The following is a 21,348-nucleotide window of genomic DNA, read 5'->3' on the forward strand; positions in this document are numbered from 1 at the left end:
CCCAGCCCAATCCCACTGCCTGACAGCCACAGGTAAGAGAACACAGAAGGCATTCACAAGATGGAACTGAAAGCAAATTAATTTATAAAAAAAAAAAAAAAAAAAAAGAAAGAAAGAAAAAAGAAAAAGAAAACAAAAGAAAAGAAAAAAAAATTTACAGAAAACTTTTGAACAGAAGAAAGGTGCGAAGACGCAGAGGAAGAGAAACACGGGACGTGAGGAACAAAGCTTGGTGGGAGGGACCGGGAAGGAACTGGTGGCGAGCCTGGAGTCCTATCTGCCTTCACATCAAGGATGTGGAAGGGAGAGACGGTAGGGGAGGCAGTGGAATCCAGGGAGCAGAGCCTAGCTGCAAGCTGGCAGTAGGCACTACCCTAGGTCGGGCACCCCTCCACTGTCCCTAAATCCCAGGGAACCCCTAGCTACCAGTCAAGGTTCTGATGGTACTGGGGGAAGAGGGAAGAGGTTAGAGGGGTGACCCACCAAGTCATAAGGAGGTGCTTAAGTGCTTTTTGAAAAATTCAGGTTAACAACTCCCCATCCTCTCTAGTTCCCTTCTCCATGTCTTCTAGGAGCCCAGTGACAGGGCCCAGGGAGGAGGAAGAACAGTGCCCTTTCTTCCTCTATTACCTACCACAGGAATCCCCAAAATATGTTTCCCCACCAAATACACATACGCTGACATCAACTACGCAGGTGACTTTTAAAAACACAAAACTGACATTCAGAGGGAAAGGGGTCATTGGCTGAGCTGGGGTGGCCTAGAACAGCAACACTGAGGAAGCAGCAGGAGAGATTAGTAGGAATAAACTGGGGATGGGGCGGTTGAGGGGGGTGGGGAATTGATTCGGTCACTAACGGGGGGGCTGGAAGAGACAGATTCGGCACCCTATTCTATCCCCAGAGCTCTCCCAGAACCTTAAATCCCCCTTTCCTGTCACCTCCCTCCTCCAAAAAATGTAAAAGTTGGGTGGGGTGGTTTTTTTTGTTTGTTTTGTTTTGTTTTGAGTGGGTGGAGGAAGCTGCAATGTGGCTTTTTTCTCTACTTCCTTTAAAGGGCTTAATTTTGTTTTATCCATAAAAAATGCAGTAGCTTTGAGGGGGGTGCACCCTTAGAAGTGGTTAATTAGAACCTTGTAGAAACACTTTTCCCCAGCCCTTTCTTCAAGGGCAGCATCCCCATCCTATCCTCTCTCCCAGAAATTAGAAACATCTTTTAAACAGAAGTCCTTGAATAATCCAATATAAAAATGCATGCCCCTGACAGGCATGGCAGGGGCTTTGGAGGGGCAGGAGGAGCTTTCCTTACGTAGTGATGAACTCTCCAGGCTGGGGAAGGGTCCCAGTGGTGGGGAGAGGGCTGTTCCTGGAACCTTGATCTCCATAGGGGGTGAGGGAGAGAGATGTCTGGCTGGCTCCTCACTGTGGAGGTGGCACAGGGGTGACTGTGCCTGGGCTTGGGGCCGTGGGGTCTGGAGGCAGGGGGGTACCTGGGTCTGTGGAGAAAAGGAAGACGAATCAGCTAGGGTGAGCAGGAGAGAGATCCAGACCCAGGCCACCACAGACAAACAGAACTGGGCATGGCATGCAATGGGTGGGTAGGTGACTGAGGTACCCACAATGTACAACTTCATTTCCCAACACCCTCTCCCACCTTATACTGGGAAAACTGAAATACCCCAAATCTTCCTGCCCCCAAGGAAACTCTCTAAATGGGGCATTCGAACGTGATGGGAACAAGCAAAGGGGATGCCAATCATCATGCAAACAGGTAGCTGTTTTTCAAGTTTACAACTGAGATGCTGTGCCTTAGGACTCCTCCGTGACCCACCAGTGAAAGGCCCCAACGTCATCCCAGAGGTGGCAGCTGCCAGGGTGGGGACTGGTGGAGGACAGCCAGAGAGGCCCTTCCCCCTGTATTCTAATTTACCAGAGCGTTCAAAAAGGATTGTGGAGTTCTCGTGCCTAAGCCCTTCCCCCTACCTGCCCCCCATCCCTCCATGTAACCCCTCTCCCTCACCCTTCTCCCCTCCAGGACCCTTCTCACCTGGCAGTGGGCTGGCACTGGGCAGGAGGTTGCCCTGAACAGCTGCCACAATGGCAGGGCTCTGGGCTGCGGCGGATCCGAGCCCCGGCCCGAGAGGCAAGGAAGATGGCATGGTGGTGGTCGCCGGCAGGTTAGGATGTAGAGGGTTCGCCATGGACACAGGCAGGTTAGGTGGGGGAAGAGTGCCCGGGGCAAACGGGAGATGGTGGTGATGCCCATGCAGGTTAGGAGGAGGGGGCAGGTTAATACTGATGGAGTCAGCTAGACTACCAAATGGGATGATGGATGGAGCGGGAGGAGGAGGAGGAGGCGGCATGCCAAAAGGCAAACCCAAAGGAGCATTACCCGCCACGCCTGGGTGCCCGCTGCCTGGCACTGCCCCTGGCATCATTGAGGGAGGAGTTTGTTGGTTGGGGAACGGTGAGGGGCCTGGAAACACAGAGGAGAGACCAAGGAGGTTAGAGGCATAAAACCTCCCTTACCAACTCACTGTCCCAGCAAGGATAACCTAGCCACTCCTCAGCACCACTTTTCCTGATACGAGAATAAGTGATAAATCCCTGGAATAAAATTCCAAAGCTCTGGGTCTGGGGCAGGATTGCTGTTGTCTCAAGGATATAACAGAGGTGAGAGAGAACCCATCTGCAGAAATTTCCAGTCCTGTCACAGGTCCCTTTTGAGGGAGCCCTCTAATCAGCAAGGGTTCCAGAACCCAGAACTTACCATGGGGTCCAGGGGGGGGTACCCCTGGCGGAACCGCCCCAGGCTGGGGGGCTCCAGCTGGCTGCTGCTGCTGCGGCCCTGCCGTTGACCCTGCGGGCCCAATCTGTTCAGAGGGGCCCATGCTTCCAGGAGGGGCCCCGCTGCCAGCAGGAGCAGGGGCCACAGAGGCCGGAGCCATGGCCAAGCTGTGAACTGCGGGTGGCCCAGCAGTGCCCGCAGGTGGGATAGGCTGGGAGCCTGGGGGCAGGGCTGGTGGTGGCTGCTGCTGCTGTTGGTGCATTTGTTGGAAGTGCTGCTGCCGGGCCCTCATCTCTGCGTACTTCAGCTGCTCCATGTGGAAGGCTTGTCTGTCGGCCAGGAGCTGCTGCCTCTGATACTCCAGCTGCCAGTGCCAATTGAGTACCATTACCCACGTTCACAAGATCACAAAGGCAAACACCTTGCCCCCTGCTTTGTCTTCTGACAAATCCAGCCTCTCATTCTGGCAGTTCCCCACATCACATGTAAATCTTGTGCTTGGGCTTGCCCTGCCCTCCCCTGTCCTCCCCTTAAGAATTCCCATGACCATGTCTTCTGGCTGCCCACATGGCTTCTCACTGCAGTGGAGTTAATCTAGTGGGGACCCTTACTCATTTCAGTTTCGAAGCTTTGAATCTGACATTATGTTCATTTGGAAAACGCTTCCAAGTCCTCTTGTCAACTTGCGTTTTCTTCCCCCAAAATTGGCTAAAACACTCACCATTTTTAGGAAGCCATCCCAGATCAACTCATTAGCCTCTGAGCTTTGCCTTTATTTTGTTATATCTCAGGACTTATATACGTGATTTAGAATCTTTTAATTTGAATTTGTCAGATACTTTAAGCATTCACTTTTTGATGCCTCTGTATTGAATACCGGATATCTCCAATTAAACTGCAGGTTCTCTGAGGTTAGGATCCCTGTTTTCTATTTCTTTTTATATGGTCTCAAAAACAAAATGGTTTGGGGTGCCTGACTGGCACAGTTGGTTAAGCGTCTGACTCTTGATCTCAGCTCAGGTGATGATCTCACATTTGTGAGTTCAAACCCCACATCAGGCTCTGCGCTGATGGTGCAGAGCCTGCTTGGGATTCTGTCTCTGCTTCTCTCTGCCCTTCCCCTGTCTGTATGCGCGCGCGCTCTCTCTCTCTCTCTCTCAAAATAAATAAAAATTTTTAAAAAATGGTTTAATACATTGTCCATCCCATCCCCCTTCCAAGTTTACCTCCTGGATCTGAAGCCCCCTCCCTCTCATCATCCCTTAAACCTGCTCACTCATTCAACGATATTCACACTCTACAATGGGTAAAACACTGGTCGAGGACCTGGAAATGAGGCAATCAAAAAAATAACTAGATGGTTAAGCGTCCAACTCTTGATTTGGCTCAGGTCATGAGCTCTGCAATGGGGTTAGAGCTGGGCATGGAGCCTGCTTAAAATTCTCTCTCCCTTTCCCTCTGTCCCTTCCCTGCTTGTGTCTTGCTCTCTCTTTCTTGCTCCCAATAAATAAATAACTAAATTTAAAAAACAAAAAAACCAGGGGGTGCCTGGGCTGGGCAGCTCAGTTGGCTGGGTGTCCCACTCTTGATTTCAGCTCAGGTCATGATCCCAGTGCCCAGGGAACAAGCCCCGAGTCAGGCTCCACGCTTAAGCCTGCTTAAGACTCTCTCTCTCTCTCTCTCTCTCTGCCCCTCTCCCTTGTTCATGCTCTCTAAAATTAAAAAAATTAAAAAACAAAAACAACTAAGATCTCTGCTCCATGATGCTAACATTCTATGGGACCTCAGGCTCCAAGCTTCACCTGTGGGTCACTTGTCCTTAACTGCCTGGAGTTAACTCCTCCTGCTCCTCTGCTGTGAAGCCCTGTTACTCTCAGGCTTTCTGCACTGTTGCTCACCCCCATCCTAAACCAAGGTATAGCTCAGAGGCAAGGTTCCACTGGCCAGCAGGGGATGCTACTCACTGCCTCTCGCTCCCGGTCCATGATCGTCTCCAACTCTTCAAAGTGCCGGAGTTTGATCTCCAACTTTTTCATCTGGGTCTCCACCAGCAGGGCCACCAGCGATTTGATCTTCCTCTCCTCCACGGCGGCCAGGTGCTAGGGAAGGCAGGGAGGGCAGCACATGAGTGGGAGGGCCCCGCAGGAGACATGCCAGGGAGAGGGTGGCAAGGTGGAAGCTGGCAGGTTTTAAGAAAGAACTTGCTGTGGTCACAACCCACAGAGTAGCAAAGCATTCATATTCTTAAAAGAATATGAAAGAAAAAAAAAAGAGAGTGAGTAGCAAAGGATAAGACAAAATCAAATAATTAGAGGGTAAAAACAGGCCTAATGCTAAAAAGCTTCAAGAAGCTTAGAAAAGAGATGACCAACTCTCCCTCTCAGGATCAAAATGAGAAGAAAACAGACCAGGATCATGGAAGTGAGGAGCACAGAAAGATTTCCTCCAGATGAAGGGAGATCAGAGAAGGGGGCAGCTCCGTCCCTGGGGGTCTTCTGGGTCTCTGGCCCTCACCTTGGCCTTCACAGCGGCGGCAGCCAGGGCAGCAGCAGCGGCGGTGGAGAGATTGCCCTCGCCGATGTCCCGCTCCACTTTCGTCTTCCTCTCCCCCTCTGACTCCACCACTTCCTTCAGCACCTCCTCCTGCCCCTCCTTTGGTTCCTTCTCCTTGTCGGGGTCGACTGCGTCAGAAAAAAGGTGGGGTCAGCCCTACAGCCCCACTTTTCCTTCCTGGACCCCCAACCACCATGCTGGGAAGCTCACCTATTGGGTCCCCATCGCTCTTCTCTGACTCCTTCTCGCTGTCACCTTGTTTCCCTTTCTCTTCATCCTTCTTGGGAACCTCGCTGGTTTTCTCTTTCGCTTCTTCCTCGACAGCCCCAACTCCTTCTCGGGGCTCCTGAAGTCCCAGTGAAAGAAAAGTAGACAATATCAGGGTAGCTGCTACTCACACAAATGGCCCAGACTGGGAAATGAATTTTCACCCCGCACTTTGGAGGTACCTGTACTCCAGACAACAGCCCCACCTAAGCCCAGCACCCCCTTCCCCACCGTGCCACCCCAGCACCTCCACCCTCCCAGCCCAGCTCATTGACACTATACCTTGGGCTCCTTCTTCTCCTCTGTGGCCTGGCCCTCTGCCCGTGCCTCATCAGTCCCGCTCTCCTCTAGGCCCGTGGGAAGAGGAAATGGGAAATGTCTGATACAGAGACCGTCTCTGGGACACTTTGCCAAAAGCCCCCTCTCCTACCCAAACTCTTAGTGACAAGACTAGCAGGGAGCCACAGTCCCTAAGATGGAGTCCTGGGGAAAATAAAAACCCTGCCAATTGTCCCCATTCGACAACTCGAAGCAGGGACAGCACAAGGATATGAGGTGGCTCTGGGTCTTCGTGACAGGGGAGAACTCTGGGAACTTTCCAGGTCTTACCGATCCGCTCAGGCTCATCAGAGGTGGTTCCGGCGATACCACTGCTTTCCAGACCGAAGGCTGGGTCCGCCTTGCCTGTCACTTTGGCGGCTTCCTCCACTTTCCGAACATGGGCCTCCACCAAGGCTGTGGGTACTTCTTCCTTCATTTTGGAGAACTCTTCTGCAAGATCCAGAGAGGACAAGGCTGGGGCAGGGGCAGGCAGGCAGTTCTAACTGTCCCTATGAAAGCGGCCTCACAAACCCATCTCTTCATCTAGACCAGCACGGAGCTAGACAGGTGCCTGAGCTGACACCAGCAGCAGACAACGCCAGCAAGGCAGCCAAACTGGAGGGGCTTTCAAGGTCTGAGTAACCAGCCCTTCAAACCAAAGAGGCCAGGACCCCTCCACATTACCTAGGGCCGACTTCGCAGCAGCAGAGGCGACTCGAGGATCGACGACAGAGGCCAGGAAGGCAACAGTGCTCATAACAGGGTTGCCTGACTGACTGAAGGGGATAGGCTGGTAGGCCAGGGGGCCCAGGGAGGCCTCTGAGTCCTCCAGGTACGGGTCTTCAATGGGAAGACGAAGAAAATGCAAGATGCACTCATCCTGCGTGCGGCTTCCCACGTGTTCTGACACTTTGTTCCAGTCATCTTTGTACATTTCCAGTGCCTGGTGGTAGTGGTGGAGACACAACTTCCTTACTTAGCCACTTTCCTTGAAGGTCAACTCCCCCCATCCTACTAAGGGTAGCGGGCTTCAAAGATCTCTGTGTTGTGGTGTTTGTGGAGTCTGCTGGGTCCCAGGGGAATCTCCAAGTAGCACTAAGAAAGGATATGGAGTTAATGAAATGGCCCAAATGCCTGGCCTGGAGCTGTTCCCTGGGGCAGGTGCAGCAGGCAGCGGGGAGGAGACACACTGGGGACAAGATCACGTTCTCTGCACTCACAGGTGCAGCTGGCACCCTGGCCACTTCTGTTTTCATAGAACTCTCCTTTCCTTGCCCAAATTACCTCTAAGAGTAGCAGGGTCTCCTGTTCCGTCCACTCTCGAGTGGCACTGGCTGCAGCTTTACTCTGCAGGAGAAACACGCAGGTCAGAGAGAGGAGGCCATGACTTCCAGAGAGTGAAGGTGCTCCACCCCTGAAGTCGGCCCACACCCCCGTACCTTGGAGGGGACGTTCTTCTTTGTGTACATGTCTGTGCGCAGCCCGAAGTTCTGCATGTCTGTTGGTTTCTCTTTGCCTTTGTCAGGGAAGTTGAGCATTTGCTGGGAAGCAGAGGTCTGCTATTTGTGGAGGGAAAAGAAAGAGGTGAGTACAAGTGACCGCAGGAGCTAGGGGCAGACAGAGAGAGAAAACAGACAGAAGGAGTTTCCTTCCCAAAGCCAGGGACACCCCTGAGTGGGACTTCCTCCCTCACTGCTGTAGCTCCTCTGCTCTCATGTCTCTTCTTCCCCGAGCAGGGGCCCCCCAATAAAGGGGCAAATAAGAAGCCCAGCGGGGTCTACACCCCACCTACCAGCTCTGGCTTGCCCTTAGCCGTCTCTGGCACCAGGTCATCCAGCTCTTTGCCCTTTCGCCCAGCCTTGGTATCAGCATCAACCTGGCGGCCCTGGGAGACAGAGCTTGGCGTCATGGAAGCTGGGCAGGAAATGACCAGGCCAAGGCCCTGGAGGCCTCAAGACCAAATGCTGGGCGGCCCGCAAGCTCTGGGGGCACTCATGCCACTGTTCCATTTTCCCTTAATGATTAATTAGATCTGTAGTTGGCATGATACCCATTTATATTCACAAATATCTTTACAGGTTCCCTTAGGAGCTGGACAATTTAGGTTCTAATCCTAGATTTGGTACTCTGTGATCTTGGGCAAGCCACATATTCTGTCTTCTCTTAATTTTTGTAATGTATGAAATGGAAGTGGAAAAAAATGGAAGTGATCATAATTATGAAGCAAAAACGGAAAAAAAAATGTTGGAAACATGACAAAGTTAAAAAATTTCATGCAACTTCATTTTCAGCCATCTTTCTCTATCTCTTCCGTGCCCTACCCTGGCCTGTCTGCTCCTCAAGAACAAGGAGCATCTCTTCTCCCTCAGCAAGTCCTCACAGTCTCAGGTACAGAGGCTGAGAGAGGGTGCTAAACACACGGGCTGATTCCTGTGGCCCTTTGCATCCCATGGAAAAGGAAGAAGCCTCAAAACACTCCTGAACCATTACCCTAAAAAACCAGAAAAAGAAAAGTCCAAAGAAGCCCAGTTTTTCCCAACCCGACCCTGCCCCACAGCCCCTCACCCTACCTGCGGTGTCTTGGGCTGCAGAGGCACCAGCCCTGACGGCGTGTCTGCTAAGACATGGAAGTGAGAGGTGGGCGGAGGCCCCATCGGGGTTGGTCGACTCTCAGCATCCACCTGGTAGTTAATAAGACCCCACTGCTCTAGGAAGGCATGGACCCTGGGAGGAGAGAGGTGGAGACAGGGTCACATGGGACAGCCAGAAAGGGGCAGAAGTGGGGCATAACACTCCCTCTCCTCAGCCCTCTTCTCTGCTCATTCTGCTCCCTGGGAGATCCCATCTCCTCCCACACCCTAAATGCCAGTGACCCCCAGGTCTACCTACATATCCAGCGGGGACCTCTCTCCATAACCACTCACCTACTAGACCTCTTCTCCTGGATAGCCAGTAAAATCGAAGCAGGATCCTTCAACTACAGACGTACTCCTTCTCCTTTTTCCCACATGCCAGAGAATGCCACTGCCATTCCCTCAAGTCACGTGTGCCCTGAATATGAACTCTGCCTTTCTCTAGAGGTTTTTTTTTTTCCCTTCTTATTCCCCTACGCTCCTTGCTGGCAGCCCCCCTTCTGCCAAGAGACATCTGTGGGCAGACATCCTTATGTACCCCCTTCCCCTCAGCTGCAGACCCACCTCATGATGGCACAGACGTCACCCGCCAGGTTCCTGCGGCAGGCAGTGGAGGTAAGATACTCTTGGGGGTTCAGCCGGTAAGTGTCAATCATGAAGTTTCGATAAGCCAGGTAGCTTCAGAGAGAGACAGAAAGATGAACAAGAGGAAGAAAAAATAAGTCCATTGAGGACTGAAGGGTAGGAAAAGTGATAAAAGGGCTGACGATCCCTCCTGTGCGACAAAGAGGAAAGAGCAGATCATTTGCCTCGGCAAACACTGAGGGTTTACTAGATGCGGGGGCTTCAAACACTGCTACATTTTCCTTGATGGGGGGCTTTTAGCGAAATGAATTATCTCCTTGGCTGTAGTTAGGGGAGTTTTATCCAGCCTTTGAACAAGTAATAAAAACAGAAGAAAGGTGCCTTTATTTCCAAAGACAGGTGTTAAGGGGAGGTCTATCCATGCCTCCAACTAGTCAACATGATGTGGTATAAAGAATATATGTTTTTGTTTTTTAATTAAGCTCTACACTCAATTGAACTCACAATCCAGGGATCAAGAGTCACAGGCTCTATCTGGCTGTTGATAGAGCCTGTGACTCTTGATCTTGGGGTCATGAGCTCAAGCCCCACACTGGGTGTAAGAGCTCACTAAAAAAAAAATAAATAAAATAATAAAAAATAATATATGTTTTGAAGGTGGAAAGATCTAAGTTCAAATCCCAGTTCTACCTGGACTTGGGCAAGTTACTTAAGTTTTTTGAACCTCAGTCTCCTAATCTGTAAAGTGGAGTATCTGCTGAAGAATAGAAACGTCTACAGACATCTAGTACAGTGCCTGGCACATTTCAGGAGTTCAGTAAATGGTAGCTATTATGTGGTGTGCCATAAAGTTTGAGAACATGAGCCAGTATAAAGGATTCAGATCCTGGTTTTTCTACTTACTGGCTGTGTGATCTTAATCAAGTGACTTAACCTCTTTGTACCTCAGTTTCCTAATCAGTTAACTGGAGAGGATAATAGGACCTACCTCTAAAGGTAATATGAAGATTAGTCAATGCATGTAAGACACATAGGATAGTGTCTGGGAGATAAACTTTCAATAGATACAGGCAATTATCACTATTTACTATCTTACATCAAGACCGCAAAGTGTAGAACAGTTCTAAATCCAACCCTGCCTACAGACTATGTTGAACTCATGTGACTGGGTCACCACTGCCTTTTCCTTTGGAGAAAGCAAGGCTTCGTCTTATACTGCTTTCCCCAGGAAGAGGAGAGAACCACAGGCTACAGGGAAAGAAACACAGTGGGAAGGCAAGATGGCCCCAAAGAGGGGAAGCTAAGGAACATCTGAGAAGCAGGCTCTAGGGGGATCAAAGCTTTCTCACCCTTCTCATCGTGGTATTTCTCCTGGAGCACCTCTAACCATAGAAGATTGTCAAGACTCATCCAAAGCCAAACAGGTTTAGCCTGAGGCAACACCTTGAAGAAGATAGAGACTTCCAAGCCCCAAGCCTGCACTTTACATAACACTTCTCTCCAGAGAGCCCTCTCCATCCCTTAATTCAAAGGCTTGGAACTTCAGAGCTCTTCCTCTTGTTTTTCTATTAAAACCTACTCTTCGAGACCAGCCTGGTAATAGTCACTTACATTTTAGTCAAAGCTATTATTTATGCTATTTGCGTTTTATTATTTATTTATTTATGTATTTATTTATTTATTTTATTTTATTTTATTGAAATGTTTTATTTATTTTTGAGAGAGAGAGAGACAGAGTATGAGCTGGGCAGGGGCAGAGAGAGAGGGAGGCAGAATCCACAAAGCAGACTCCAGACTCTGAGCCATCAGCACAGAGCCCGATGTGGGGCCTGAACCCGTGAACCACGAGATCATGACCTGAGCCGAAGTCAGACGCCCAATCGACTGAGCCACCCAGGTGCCCCAGTATTTGCATTTTAGATATCTTAGTAACTATGGATTGGAAGGCTCTGTATTCTGTTGAAAGAAATGGAGGCATCAGAGCAGGTACCCATTTTGTACAGAAAACCATGCTTAATACTGCCCCCAGGCAAATCACAGAGAGCATGCTACTGAGGCCACAGTGCTGGGCTAGGGCTTCCTGTGGGCGGAGATCGTGTCTTTGTAAGAGTACCATAGTGCCTGGCTCATAGAAGAAGCTCAAGAAATATTTGCCAAACTGGATGGTGCTAGATCAGGAAAGCTGATCAGGGACAGGAGGGAGAAAGAGAATCATGAGCTGAGATGCCCTTACATTTCTGGAGTCTTGGACTTGTTCTTGCCGTTAAAGAACTCAGGGAGAGCCCTCCGCTCAATGGCATGAACACTGTAAGAGAAAACGGAATCGATTAAGAAGACACTGGTGGAGATGAGAGCCCCAAAGAGAGGTAAAAGCTAGAAGGGAGGGAGGGAGAACACAGTTCTTTGTTCCTTGAGGAGAACTTCTCACAGGGCTGTAAGACTCAAAGAGACCAGGAGCTCCCCTAAAACTGAAATATACCCCAGTCTGTCTGGCTAATGAAGAAATAACTTATTTGGAGACAGGAAGAGAAGGCAAGGAAATAGGGAGGCATGAGAAGATGGAGAAAAAATACCTATTATAGTCAAACCAGGCAGCATAGCTGGGAATAATGATGTGGTGGGTCTGTTCAGTCACATTGTCCTCATGCAGGTCCGGGTTCTTCGTCTGCTCTCCCTTGTTCCCCGTACTGTTTTCATCCTCATCCTACAAGTACAGAGGCTGCTAGCCACACAGCATTCCCATTTTGCCCCTGGCGACCCTCTGCTTCTCCCACACCCCAGGAACGTGGGCACTGAGGATGGGTATGCGAATGAAGAATATAGGCCCAGAACTTGGAAAGGGTCAGAGTTTTGAGTTTTGAACAATAGCTAGAACTAGTCTAAGGTGGGAAAACTTGGGGCGATGGAAAGTTCTGAGTATCAGGAACTTTATAAGCACAAATCAGAATCCCATAGAGAGGTAAAGAAGGCTTCTCTAAACTGGCTGCACCTTGCCCGTGGTCTCCATGCTTTCATCCTCCTGTTCATCTGAAAGAGAGAGGCAGTAAAATAGAAGGTTGGAGTCTCCTGTGGGGCAGGAGAATCCTACTTTCCGAAAAGCCGCGGCAGGCTAGGGGAAGGTGACAGCTGCGCCCCCTCTCCTTCTTACCCAGGTCAGTCATGGTGCCTCCTTTGACTGGGGCTGACTCGGAATCCTTCTTAGTGTTTACTGCCAGGAAAGAGAGTCATTTTACCAGACAGGTTCTGCCCAAATCAAGCCCTTACCTCTCCACCTTTAACAAGTCTTAGAGATCTCGCTTTCTCCAAATACTTCTGTCCATCTAATCCCAAAAAACAGTAACTGCCTCCAGGCACAGTCATTGTAGGGCTTGAATCTCACCCGCCATTTTCCCTCCTTCCCCCACCCAAAATTCACTTAACTGTTTACCTATAAGGAAGCATCTTTTACTCTATGGATGTGCATAAATCATTTCTGTCTTTGACAGGTCTCCTTATCTCCATCTATGTGTCTGTAAATTCTTAATGGACAGAGTCTGACCAAATCACTCTGTAGAGGAATGGTAGGATCTTCAACATTTTTTAAAGCAGAGGACTTGCCTTAACTGAATCCATACCCAATAGCTCAGGAAAAAACATGAATACAGGAGAGAGCTGCTGTGATTGATAAGGGGGTGGAAGCCAGAACTCCTCTCTCTCAGTACCCCCACCCCCACCCCTGAAATACACTCCTGGATATTATTTGAGCTTGTCTATGGAATACAGATCATATTCCACATTTACAACTGTACAACTCTTTAGCACCACAGAGCAATGATCTCCAAGGTGGGGTTCTCACATAGGATACAAAACATGGTCCACTGGAATACAGGCAAAGAATAGTAGAACTTCTCTTTACATTTGTTTTTTAATCTTATCTTTTACATTTTCCCATTTTTAGGTAATGTTTGCATGTATTTAATAGTGTTTCTAAAGTAATGGAATAACAATTTATACTTGTACAATTTATACTTGAATACTTTACTGGTGGGGGTACATGATCAAAAACAGTTTGGAGACAACTACTGTCAGGCGTAAAGCACAGTCCACTACTCAGATATGGATATGATGTCAGAGGACTGTCCATGGTGATGAAAATAATTTTAATAACCAGCTAAACTGAAGGGAGAGTTCCTTAAGACCTGGAGCTGGGCCTGGGAAATCAGCCCTCTCCAAAGGTGGGTCCCAGGGGTTTGTTGTGGCCCATACCTGTTTTAGGCAATGTCACCTCCTCTACATTGGGGACTGGTGAAGGCTCATCCATATCCTTTGTTAGGTCTTCTTGCTCCTCCTCTCTGTGGCCACGCTTTGACTTGGTGTAAGGTGTTGAGGGACTGGGAAGGGAAGGGAGTGAAAGAGAATCCAGTCATCTTTGGACAAAGAGTCCCTGGAAGTTGAGGTTCAAGGGGAGCAAAGCAAGAGAGAATCCCAAAGATGGAACTGAGCATACCCAGAAACCCATCACTATAGAGTACTGGGAAGTACAAAGGCTTTGCACTTGAAGATTTAGCTCTCTTTGAGTCTACTAGTGGCTGCAACCACAATAACAACCAGGCAGCTAAAGAAGACCTCATTGTCCCCCTCAGGACATGAACAGGAATATGGCCTACCCAGGTCAGGGCCAGGTGGTTATGGGAAGGAATCTGTCCTCCCTTCCTTCAACATGGTGTGGAGAGAATGGTGAAGGTGGGGGCAGGGTAGGGGATGGCATACCCTTTCTTAGCATTTTTCTTCTTAGCTTCTGGGGTTGGTGAAGGAGAGGGAGAGCGCTTCCTCTTCTTATAGTTCCCCCCTTTCTTGTCCCGTCGGTCTGAATCTGGGCTGTTCACCTGCAGGTTGCAGAATTGGAGCAAATGTCAGCCAACAAGCCACACTGAAGACTTATTCCAAGATTAAGGGATCAAGGTAAAAAGAAGAGGAATTTTAACCTCATCTGTCAGTGTCTTGGCTGAAATCTTCTTTCGGCGGGAGACAGGGCTTTTGTCATCATTCACCTCGTAGTCTTCCTCATTCATCCATTCATTGAAAGTGTCTGTGTCCAGAATCCACTTTGCATGAACCTGAAGTACAAAGACAGACTGTGCTAGAAAGAAGCCTGAAAGCCACAGCTCTGTCTGGGGACCCTGAACAGAAAAGCTGAAAGGTACAGGAGCCTGTGCTTCATCTCCAAATGGTGGTCTGGTCCTGGTATGAACCACTTTTTTTTTTTTTTTTTTTTTTTAAGAATTTATTTTTAAGTAGTCTCTACACCTAACATGGGGCTTGAACTTAGAATCCCGAGATCAAGAGTCACACAGTCTACCAACTGAGCCAGCCAAGCACTCTCTGGGATACTTTTTGGGGTACTTTAGGGGACAAGAAATGCTCACCTTCCTAGGTTTCTCAGGAGTTGGAGCATCTTCCACAGATGCTTCAATTTCACTGGCTGGGATCCAAGTATCGTAACTGCCATAGGAAATTGGTGAAGTCAGATCAATGGGATGGAGTTGTGGAAAAGTAAAATGCAAATCTTTTACCTTTCTCATTTGCAAAAAAAGTATTGGGTTGTTAGGTTATTTTTTGGTATGATTATTTTTCCAATTGATATTGGGATTATTTTCATTATAAAATAATAAAAACAATTTCAGAAATAAAAAAAGAAAGAAAAGAGTCCCTTTAACACAACTGTTCAGTATACATTTTTTCCAGTAAATTTTTTCTGTATCATTTTGTTTTTACGTAACTGCAATGTCACTAGTGTTATTTTACAATCCTACTTTTTAGCATTTAATATTTATCTACAAATTATCCATGTTATTTCTATCAGTTCAATGGCTGCATAATAGTCCACTGAGTAGATAAACAAATTGCTGAAACATTTTCCCATTGTTAGACATTTAGATTGTTTCTAACATTTACTTATCATAAATTATACTGGAAGAGCCGTTTCACACATAAAGCCCCAACCTTTTTAGCCTAAGCCTCACTTAATAAGTCCAAACCTCTCCCAAGACAAAATTCTCATAATAGATAGAAGAACAAATTAACAGACCTAAAAATAACCCCAAAAGAGAGCCTGCTTGCTTTGCTAGATGTTCTAGGGCTTCTCAGTCTGGCTCTCATACTTAAACCTGCCCTAAGACCCTGTCCTCACCTGTCAGGATAGTAGCCCCAGTGCAGAAGAACCTGCTTATCCCTCTTCATGACTGGTCGTACCCATTCCTCTGGGGGTAAAAACAGAACAAGGAGAGATGTAAGCTAAAGGGGTATACAGAAAATAACAGTACACAATTTGTGTTGCAGCCAGGGACCTGGAAATAGGGATATAAGGCAGTAGGAGGGCTCAGAGTTGAAAGGAAAGAGGAGGTGCCAAGGCACTGTGCGGGGGCTGAGCAGTGCCCCCACTGCTAGTCTAAGCCATTCACTGCAGTGGCCAAGAAAACCCAGGTCTCACCTTCTTCCAGGTTCCCTGGGACGGGATACACAACATGGGAGGCATTGCTCTTATCCTCAGTGACTGTTCCCTGCATGGCACAAGGAAAAGTAGGTAAATATGGTGCCCTCCGAATTACTCATGGGTATAAATAAACCAAAATAAGATTTAACCACAGACCTGCCTTCCTAATCATATTCTGCTCAAAATGGTATTAAAGTTGGCTTGCCTTTTTTAAGCACACAACAGCTGAGAGGCAGAGGGAAATGGCTGGGATTGTGCTAATAACGAAGAAAAGCAAAGAACTAAAAGTTGCTGCAGATAATCCTCTGAAAAGATAATCTACACATGGGAAATGTAAAGTTGACTATATGTCCCCAGCAGTGATATCTGCTTGTTATTATAGAGTTCCAGAGTAAAGGTTTCATTCCTCTGAAATCAGGCAATCTCTGGCTTTCCGTACCCCCAGGCCAATGCAGCCGCTAGGAACAGTGATCTAAACCTGTCAAGACTGGGAGGTGGGAGAAGCAAACAGAGAAAAAGCAGCTCAAGGCTTTAAGCCTAGTCTTTTCCCAAGTAGGCAGAGGCACCTCTGCAGTAGAAAACATGTCACCTGAGGGCTGCTTATTGTATTGAAACGATCAGGAAGACAGTCATGGAGTTTCCAAAGCTCTCCTGACCCACCCACTCACCTGGTGTCTCTTGATAATGTCCTTTAATTTCCCTAGCAGTTTGGGTTCAATTTCTGGGCACAGAAAAATGTTAGGTCGAGACAGGCAATTATTCTGTGGGGAGAAGAAAGAGATGGGATGGGATCATGGGAAAGGCGTGATTTGGATTTTCACTGAGGGAAAGGAGATGGACAAGGGAGGTTCTTGACTATTACCTGCACCAAGGATTTCTCAATGGTCATGAACATTTCCACGTTGCGGTCCATGCGTGATGGATTCTGGAAATCGTAACGCCGCCTTGAAAAGAGGTAATAACTTATAGTGAGTGTTATAGATCAGGTCTGAGGATGAGGTTAGGGTATATGACTTTTCAGCATGGGAAATCAGAAAGCAGTTTTGCTCACAACAGTTGCCAAAATGGCCTGGGATCTGGGGTTCACTAAGCTCAACTCCATGAATCATTTGTACTCAGTCCAAAAGGACAAAGAAAAGCTTGAGATGCCAACCTAAGAATCCCCTTTCCTCTACAACACACACATTGATGCACACACACATACACACATACATACTCACTTGCTCTTAGACACTATTCTGGCTCTGATTCTCAGCCATTTTTCTGACCTAGCAAGTCACACCTACTGACCTAGCAAAGTAAGAGACTCGCAAGGTCTACCTACGTTCTCCCATCCCAGAAAGACCCCAGGAAATCATAAAGGGGGAGTCCCTCTAAATGTAAGAAGCACAGAGAAGAAGGCATCTCACCATCCCTGGTCACTCTTGAATTTGTAGGCAGCTGCAAGTATGTGGCACAGGGAGCCTCCTGCTTTGAAATCTAGGAAACATTTGATCTACAAAATTGAAATAGGAAAAAAGTATGTGAGAGTTACATCCTAGATTCTCTTATTAACAATCCTTTCACAAAATCCCATGCAAAACTAATCTCTCTCTCCAAGCTGGACTTCTTCAACCCTTATGCCACCGTATCTTGTGGCCTGGAAGAAGGGGGAGAAAGAAACCAGTATTCACAAAGCCCCACCTTGTGCCACGTACTTACTGGTTACTTCATCACCCATTACAGAACCCCTACAAGGTAGAGATATTAATCCCATCTAGAGATGAAGGGCTAGATACTCAAAAGGTTTAAATGACTTGCCCAAGATCACAGAGCACCAAGTGGCAGAGCCAGGATTTGAACACAAGCCTGTACAAATCCAAATCTCATCCAAATCCCTTTTAACCATGCCATAAGAGGGGGCACCTGGGTGGCTCAGTCGGTTAAGCGTCCGACATCAGCTCAGGTCAGGATCTCACAGTTTGTGAGTTTCAGCCCCGACGTCGGGCTCTGTGCTGACAGCTTGGAGCCTGGAGCCTGCTTCGGATTCTGTGTCTCCCTCTCTCTCTCTCTCTCTCTGCCCCTCCTCAGCTTGCGCTCTCTCTCTCAAAAATAAGTCAACATTAACCATGCCACGAGAGTTTCACGTATGAGCTCAGACACGCTGAGATAACCTACTGCACAAAGTATTTGTTTTTTAAGATTTTATTTTTAGGGGTGCCTGTGTGGCTCAGTCGGTGAAGTGTCCGACTCCTGATCTCAGCTCAGGTCTTGATCTCAGGGTCATGAGTTCAACCCCTGTGTTGGGCTCCATGCTAGCCGTGGAGCCTACATACATACATACATAAATATCAAGACTTTATTTTTAAGTAATCTCTACACCCAACGTGGGGCTTAAAGTTACAACCCCCACATGCTCCAATGACTGAGCCACCCAGGCATGCCTTGTTGCACAAAGTATCACTATGACAAAGAGAGCGGTAAACTGGGGACTAGGGCAAGCCAGTACTGCCCTGACCAGGGATAGGGATGATAGAAAATTACTCAAATCTCAAAAAGTATAAAACTTACAAAACCCCCACAACTCCCTCTCCAGTTTGGAGGATTCCCCATGCATTCGCACTCACCGGCAGTTTAGTGAGTGGTGCATTGCTGACATGTTTGCCAAAAACTTCTTCCTGAAACTGTAGCAGCTGTACAACCAGGCTAGACAAGGACTTGTTGGTGGGTGGTTCAGCTTGTATATACTAAGAAGACAGAGGGAAAGGTAAGAAAAGGAGACTACAGATGAATTGTCCATTATCTCCCTTATTTCTTCCCAGGGAGCTCTAGAAACATCTGGGGTAGAAAAAATAGGCTCTTCTTCCTCCACATGTCTAGTTTCTATAAAGAAAATGGCAGAAGGGAAGCCTTCTAAGCCCCTCACCAGAAGTTGACATTCTGCTGCCCCCAGCCCAACCTGCCAGCATTGGAGGCCACGGAGACTTCCTATTCTTTCTCAGCTACACCCTGAAATTGGAGTTGAAGGACCCTGATTTCTAGTTAACAACACTGAAGGTGGTAAAATTCTGAAGGTTCCTTAAGTTCAGGCAATGGAAGCAACACATTTGAGGCTCTAAGCAAGACAACAGTGTATTTCTTGGAGTAACTCTGTGGAAGGCCAAGACTCCCCCCTAGAACGCAGCTTAATACGAAAGGTGCAAGGAAGTGAGGCAAGGCAAACAGACTGAGAGCTGAGTTTGTGCATTCTGCTTCTACTAGGAACTGGGCACAAAAGTCTTCGTGGGCTCTCCTAAATGGCAAGGACCAGCTACTAAGACCCAACCTGGCGAGAAAGAGCAAGAAAACATCTATCCTTTCGGGGGAAACTGTATCCGAGACAAGCAACCCTGGGCCTTCTTACACATTTCCATATTATGCTACCTAGTATCCTAGCCTTCTGTTCTAATTTAAACCTGAGCCAACAGGCTAACTTTCTCTTTACCTTCTGACCCCTGTTTCCTCAACCCTAATCACAGAGAAAAGTGCTCTTCTCAGTGGGAGATGTAAAGAGAGCCTTGAAGGGAAAGGTAACTGACAAAGAGCTAAGAACTTGAAAGCTGAATTTGAAAGCTCACAGGCTGTCAATCCCCCCAGGGCCAGAGACTAAGCCCCTAGACTGATCTCCCTTCCAAAAAGGTCAAAGGAAGAGGCTGGGGAACCAGAGCCTCATGCTGGGGTACAGGCAAAAGCCACAGACCCAGCAGCTGTTTGTCAGGATTCTGACACTCAGAGAGACCTCTGAGATAGGGCCATAAGCAGGATCAGAGGGGCGTTCTCCTAAACAACCCATCACACTTCTGACAGGCTGCAAAGCTGGGCAGGAAGAACTGAGGAGCTGAAGGAAAACCAGAAACAGAACCTCTAACTGGGAATAGTGAAAAGGAAGAGGCAGACTATCTCCACAGAAAAACCCTATGTATAGATGTTCCTTTAAACGAGGCCTAAAGACAAAGACACCACCAGGAAGAGGTTTGACAGAAAAGTCAGGTAAGGCTTTTTGAACCCTTTGTTCACTACCTTATTATCTCCAGTTCCGAGCCGGGGGGCCAGAGATATAAAGCTGTCCTAGCCTCTGAACCCCAAACCAAAGGCAGTGCAAGGCCAGGTGGCCTGGTGACTTCATTGTGAAGCTGAGGAATGGTTTAAGAGGTCGCTGCCCAGGAACTGCTATACCCCTGCCTCCCAAGAGGTTTCCTTGCCCCTTGGATGAAAGTGGGGGACAAGCGGTAGAGACAGGTGGGCGGGGGGTGCTTCTTAGGGCTGATGAGCAGCCAAGGGCCTGCTCTGTGGCTGTTTACCGTCCTGCTTTCATCATCTCTCCGAACATACACAAAGCACTAGGGAGGCCTCAGCCTACCGGTACCTGGTTCCGTGGGGAGCTCTGGCGGGCACCGTGGCGGGCACGCTGGGGCGTGTGTGTGTGTAGGAGGGGGGGGACATCAGACACCCCGTCCACCCTCGGCTGCCTCTCCCGGAAAAGCCGGGAGGGCTCTGGCCCAGGAGAGGGTGGGCGGCTGGCACCGGGACCCGCCAGGGCAGTGGAGAAAAACAAGGGGCAGAGGGCGCAGCAGGGAGGGCGGGGGCTGGAATCCCAGGCTGCGGGGGGGGGGGGGGGGGAGGGGGGGCGGCAAAAGAGGCTGGGGGGAGGGGCGCGGGGCGCGGGCGGGCGCGCTGGGGCTGCTCCGGAGGCCGCGGGGGAGGGGCCGCGGGCCGCCCGAGGGTGGGCAGGATCCGGGGGGAGCTGCGGGGCCTCGGTCCCTTTGTCCCGCCCCCGGCCCCCGCGCGGCCCTGCCCGCGTACCTTCTTGTAGTTCTTGCCGAGCCAGAGCCGCACGTTGTCGAACTGGGTCACGGTGTCCGCGGCCTCGTAGTACTTCACGTTGGGCCCGCCGTCCTTCTTCCGCACCGCCATCTTCTCGGGCTCGGGCCCCGCCGCCGCCTCCCGCCCCGCTCAGCTCAGCTCCCGCCTCCTCCGCCTCCTCCTCCGCCCGCCTCCCGCCGCCTCCCGCCGCCGCGGCCGCCGCCTCCCGCCGCCTGGGCCGGCCCCGGCCGGCGCAGCGCCCCCTGCCGGCCGGTCGGGCACGGCGACGGCCAAGCGCCGGGCGCGGGACCCACCCTGGCGGTCTCCCCGGCGGCGGCGGCGGTGGCGGCGGAGGCGACGGGAGCGTTGGGGAGGCAGCCGCTTCCTGGAGGGGGCGCCCACTCCCCTGAGATCGTTCCGTACCCGACGCGAAGCCTTTCCTGCCCCTTTGCCTCTCAGCCCAGGGAATGGGGAACCTTTCTATTCCTACCCCAAGGGGACACCCCCAGCTCACAGCACATTCCCAACCCCTCATGGAGTCCTTAATTCCAAGGAACCCCAGACCCCTTTCCCCAAGAACGTCCTCTCTTTCATCCATCCCCAGGAGTTCCCCTTTTCAACTCTTCCTGAGTCTCCCTCAGCACCCCTCTCACTCCTTAACCCGAGGAGTCCTCTAGCCGCTACCCTGGGTCCCAGTCCCTTCCCTCCAACTGCTTCCTTCACAGGCCTCGCCATCGCTTTCTAAATAGCATACGCTCTTTAAGACCCCTCTTCCCTCCCTGAGTCACCCGGTCCACCCGACTGTTCCTTTGAGTGGCATAGAAGCGAGGTAAGGGGCGAAGGGCGGGGGTCCCAGGATACACATCCTGTATGTGGTCGGAGTTGGCTTCCCATTGCCACACTCCCTC

General features: G+C 49.6%; 1 protein-coding gene across 7 annotated transcripts; it reads right to left on the reverse strand.

The window, feature by feature from the left end:
• Positions 1-61: 61 nt before the first annotated feature.
• SMARCC2 (SWI/SNF related, matrix associated, actin dependent regulator of chromatin subfamily c member 2) lies at positions 62-20,621 on the reverse strand. Of its 7 annotated transcripts, none has more exons than XM_027071501.2 (30): positions 20,441-20,620; positions 18,226-18,345; positions 17,029-17,114; positions 16,482-16,563; positions 16,288-16,380; positions 15,617-15,686; positions 15,317-15,386; positions 14,553-14,628; positions 14,112-14,243; positions 13,897-14,012; positions 13,393-13,517; positions 12,296-12,355; positions 12,137-12,174; positions 11,721-11,851; positions 11,381-11,452; positions 9,127-9,240; positions 8,500-8,653; positions 7,722-7,814; positions 7,369-7,485; positions 7,214-7,276; positions 6,614-6,872; positions 6,218-6,379; positions 5,891-5,955; positions 5,552-5,687; positions 5,303-5,469; positions 4,753-4,887; positions 2,771-3,152; positions 2,393-2,476; positions 2,048-2,113; positions 62-1,496 (listed from the first exon to the last, which is right to left on the reverse strand). In XM_027071501.2, the coding sequence occupies exons 1-30, from the start codon at positions 20,549-20,551 to the stop codon at positions 1,420-1,422; spliced, it is 3,456 nt and encodes a 1,151-aa protein (XP_026927302.1). In that variant the 5' UTR covers positions 20,552-20,620; the 3' UTR covers positions 62-1,419. The 7 variants fall into 7 exon arrangements, with proteins under 7 accessions (XP_026927302.1, XP_026927301.1, XP_026927298.1 ...); XM_027071500.2 differs by having other exon boundaries at positions 7,369-7,488; positions 20,441-20,619; XM_027071497.2 differs by having other exon boundaries at positions 2,048-2,476; positions 20,441-20,621.
• Positions 20,622-21,348: the final 727 nt, after the last annotated feature.

Source organism: Acinonyx jubatus, chromosome B4 (assembly GCF_027475565.1).
Source record: "Acinonyx jubatus isolate Ajub_Pintada_27869175 chromosome B4, VMU_Ajub_asm_v1.0, whole genome shotgun sequence".
In the NCBI taxonomy this organism is placed as follows: domain Eukaryota; kingdom Metazoa; phylum Chordata; class Mammalia; order Carnivora; family Felidae; genus Acinonyx; species Acinonyx jubatus.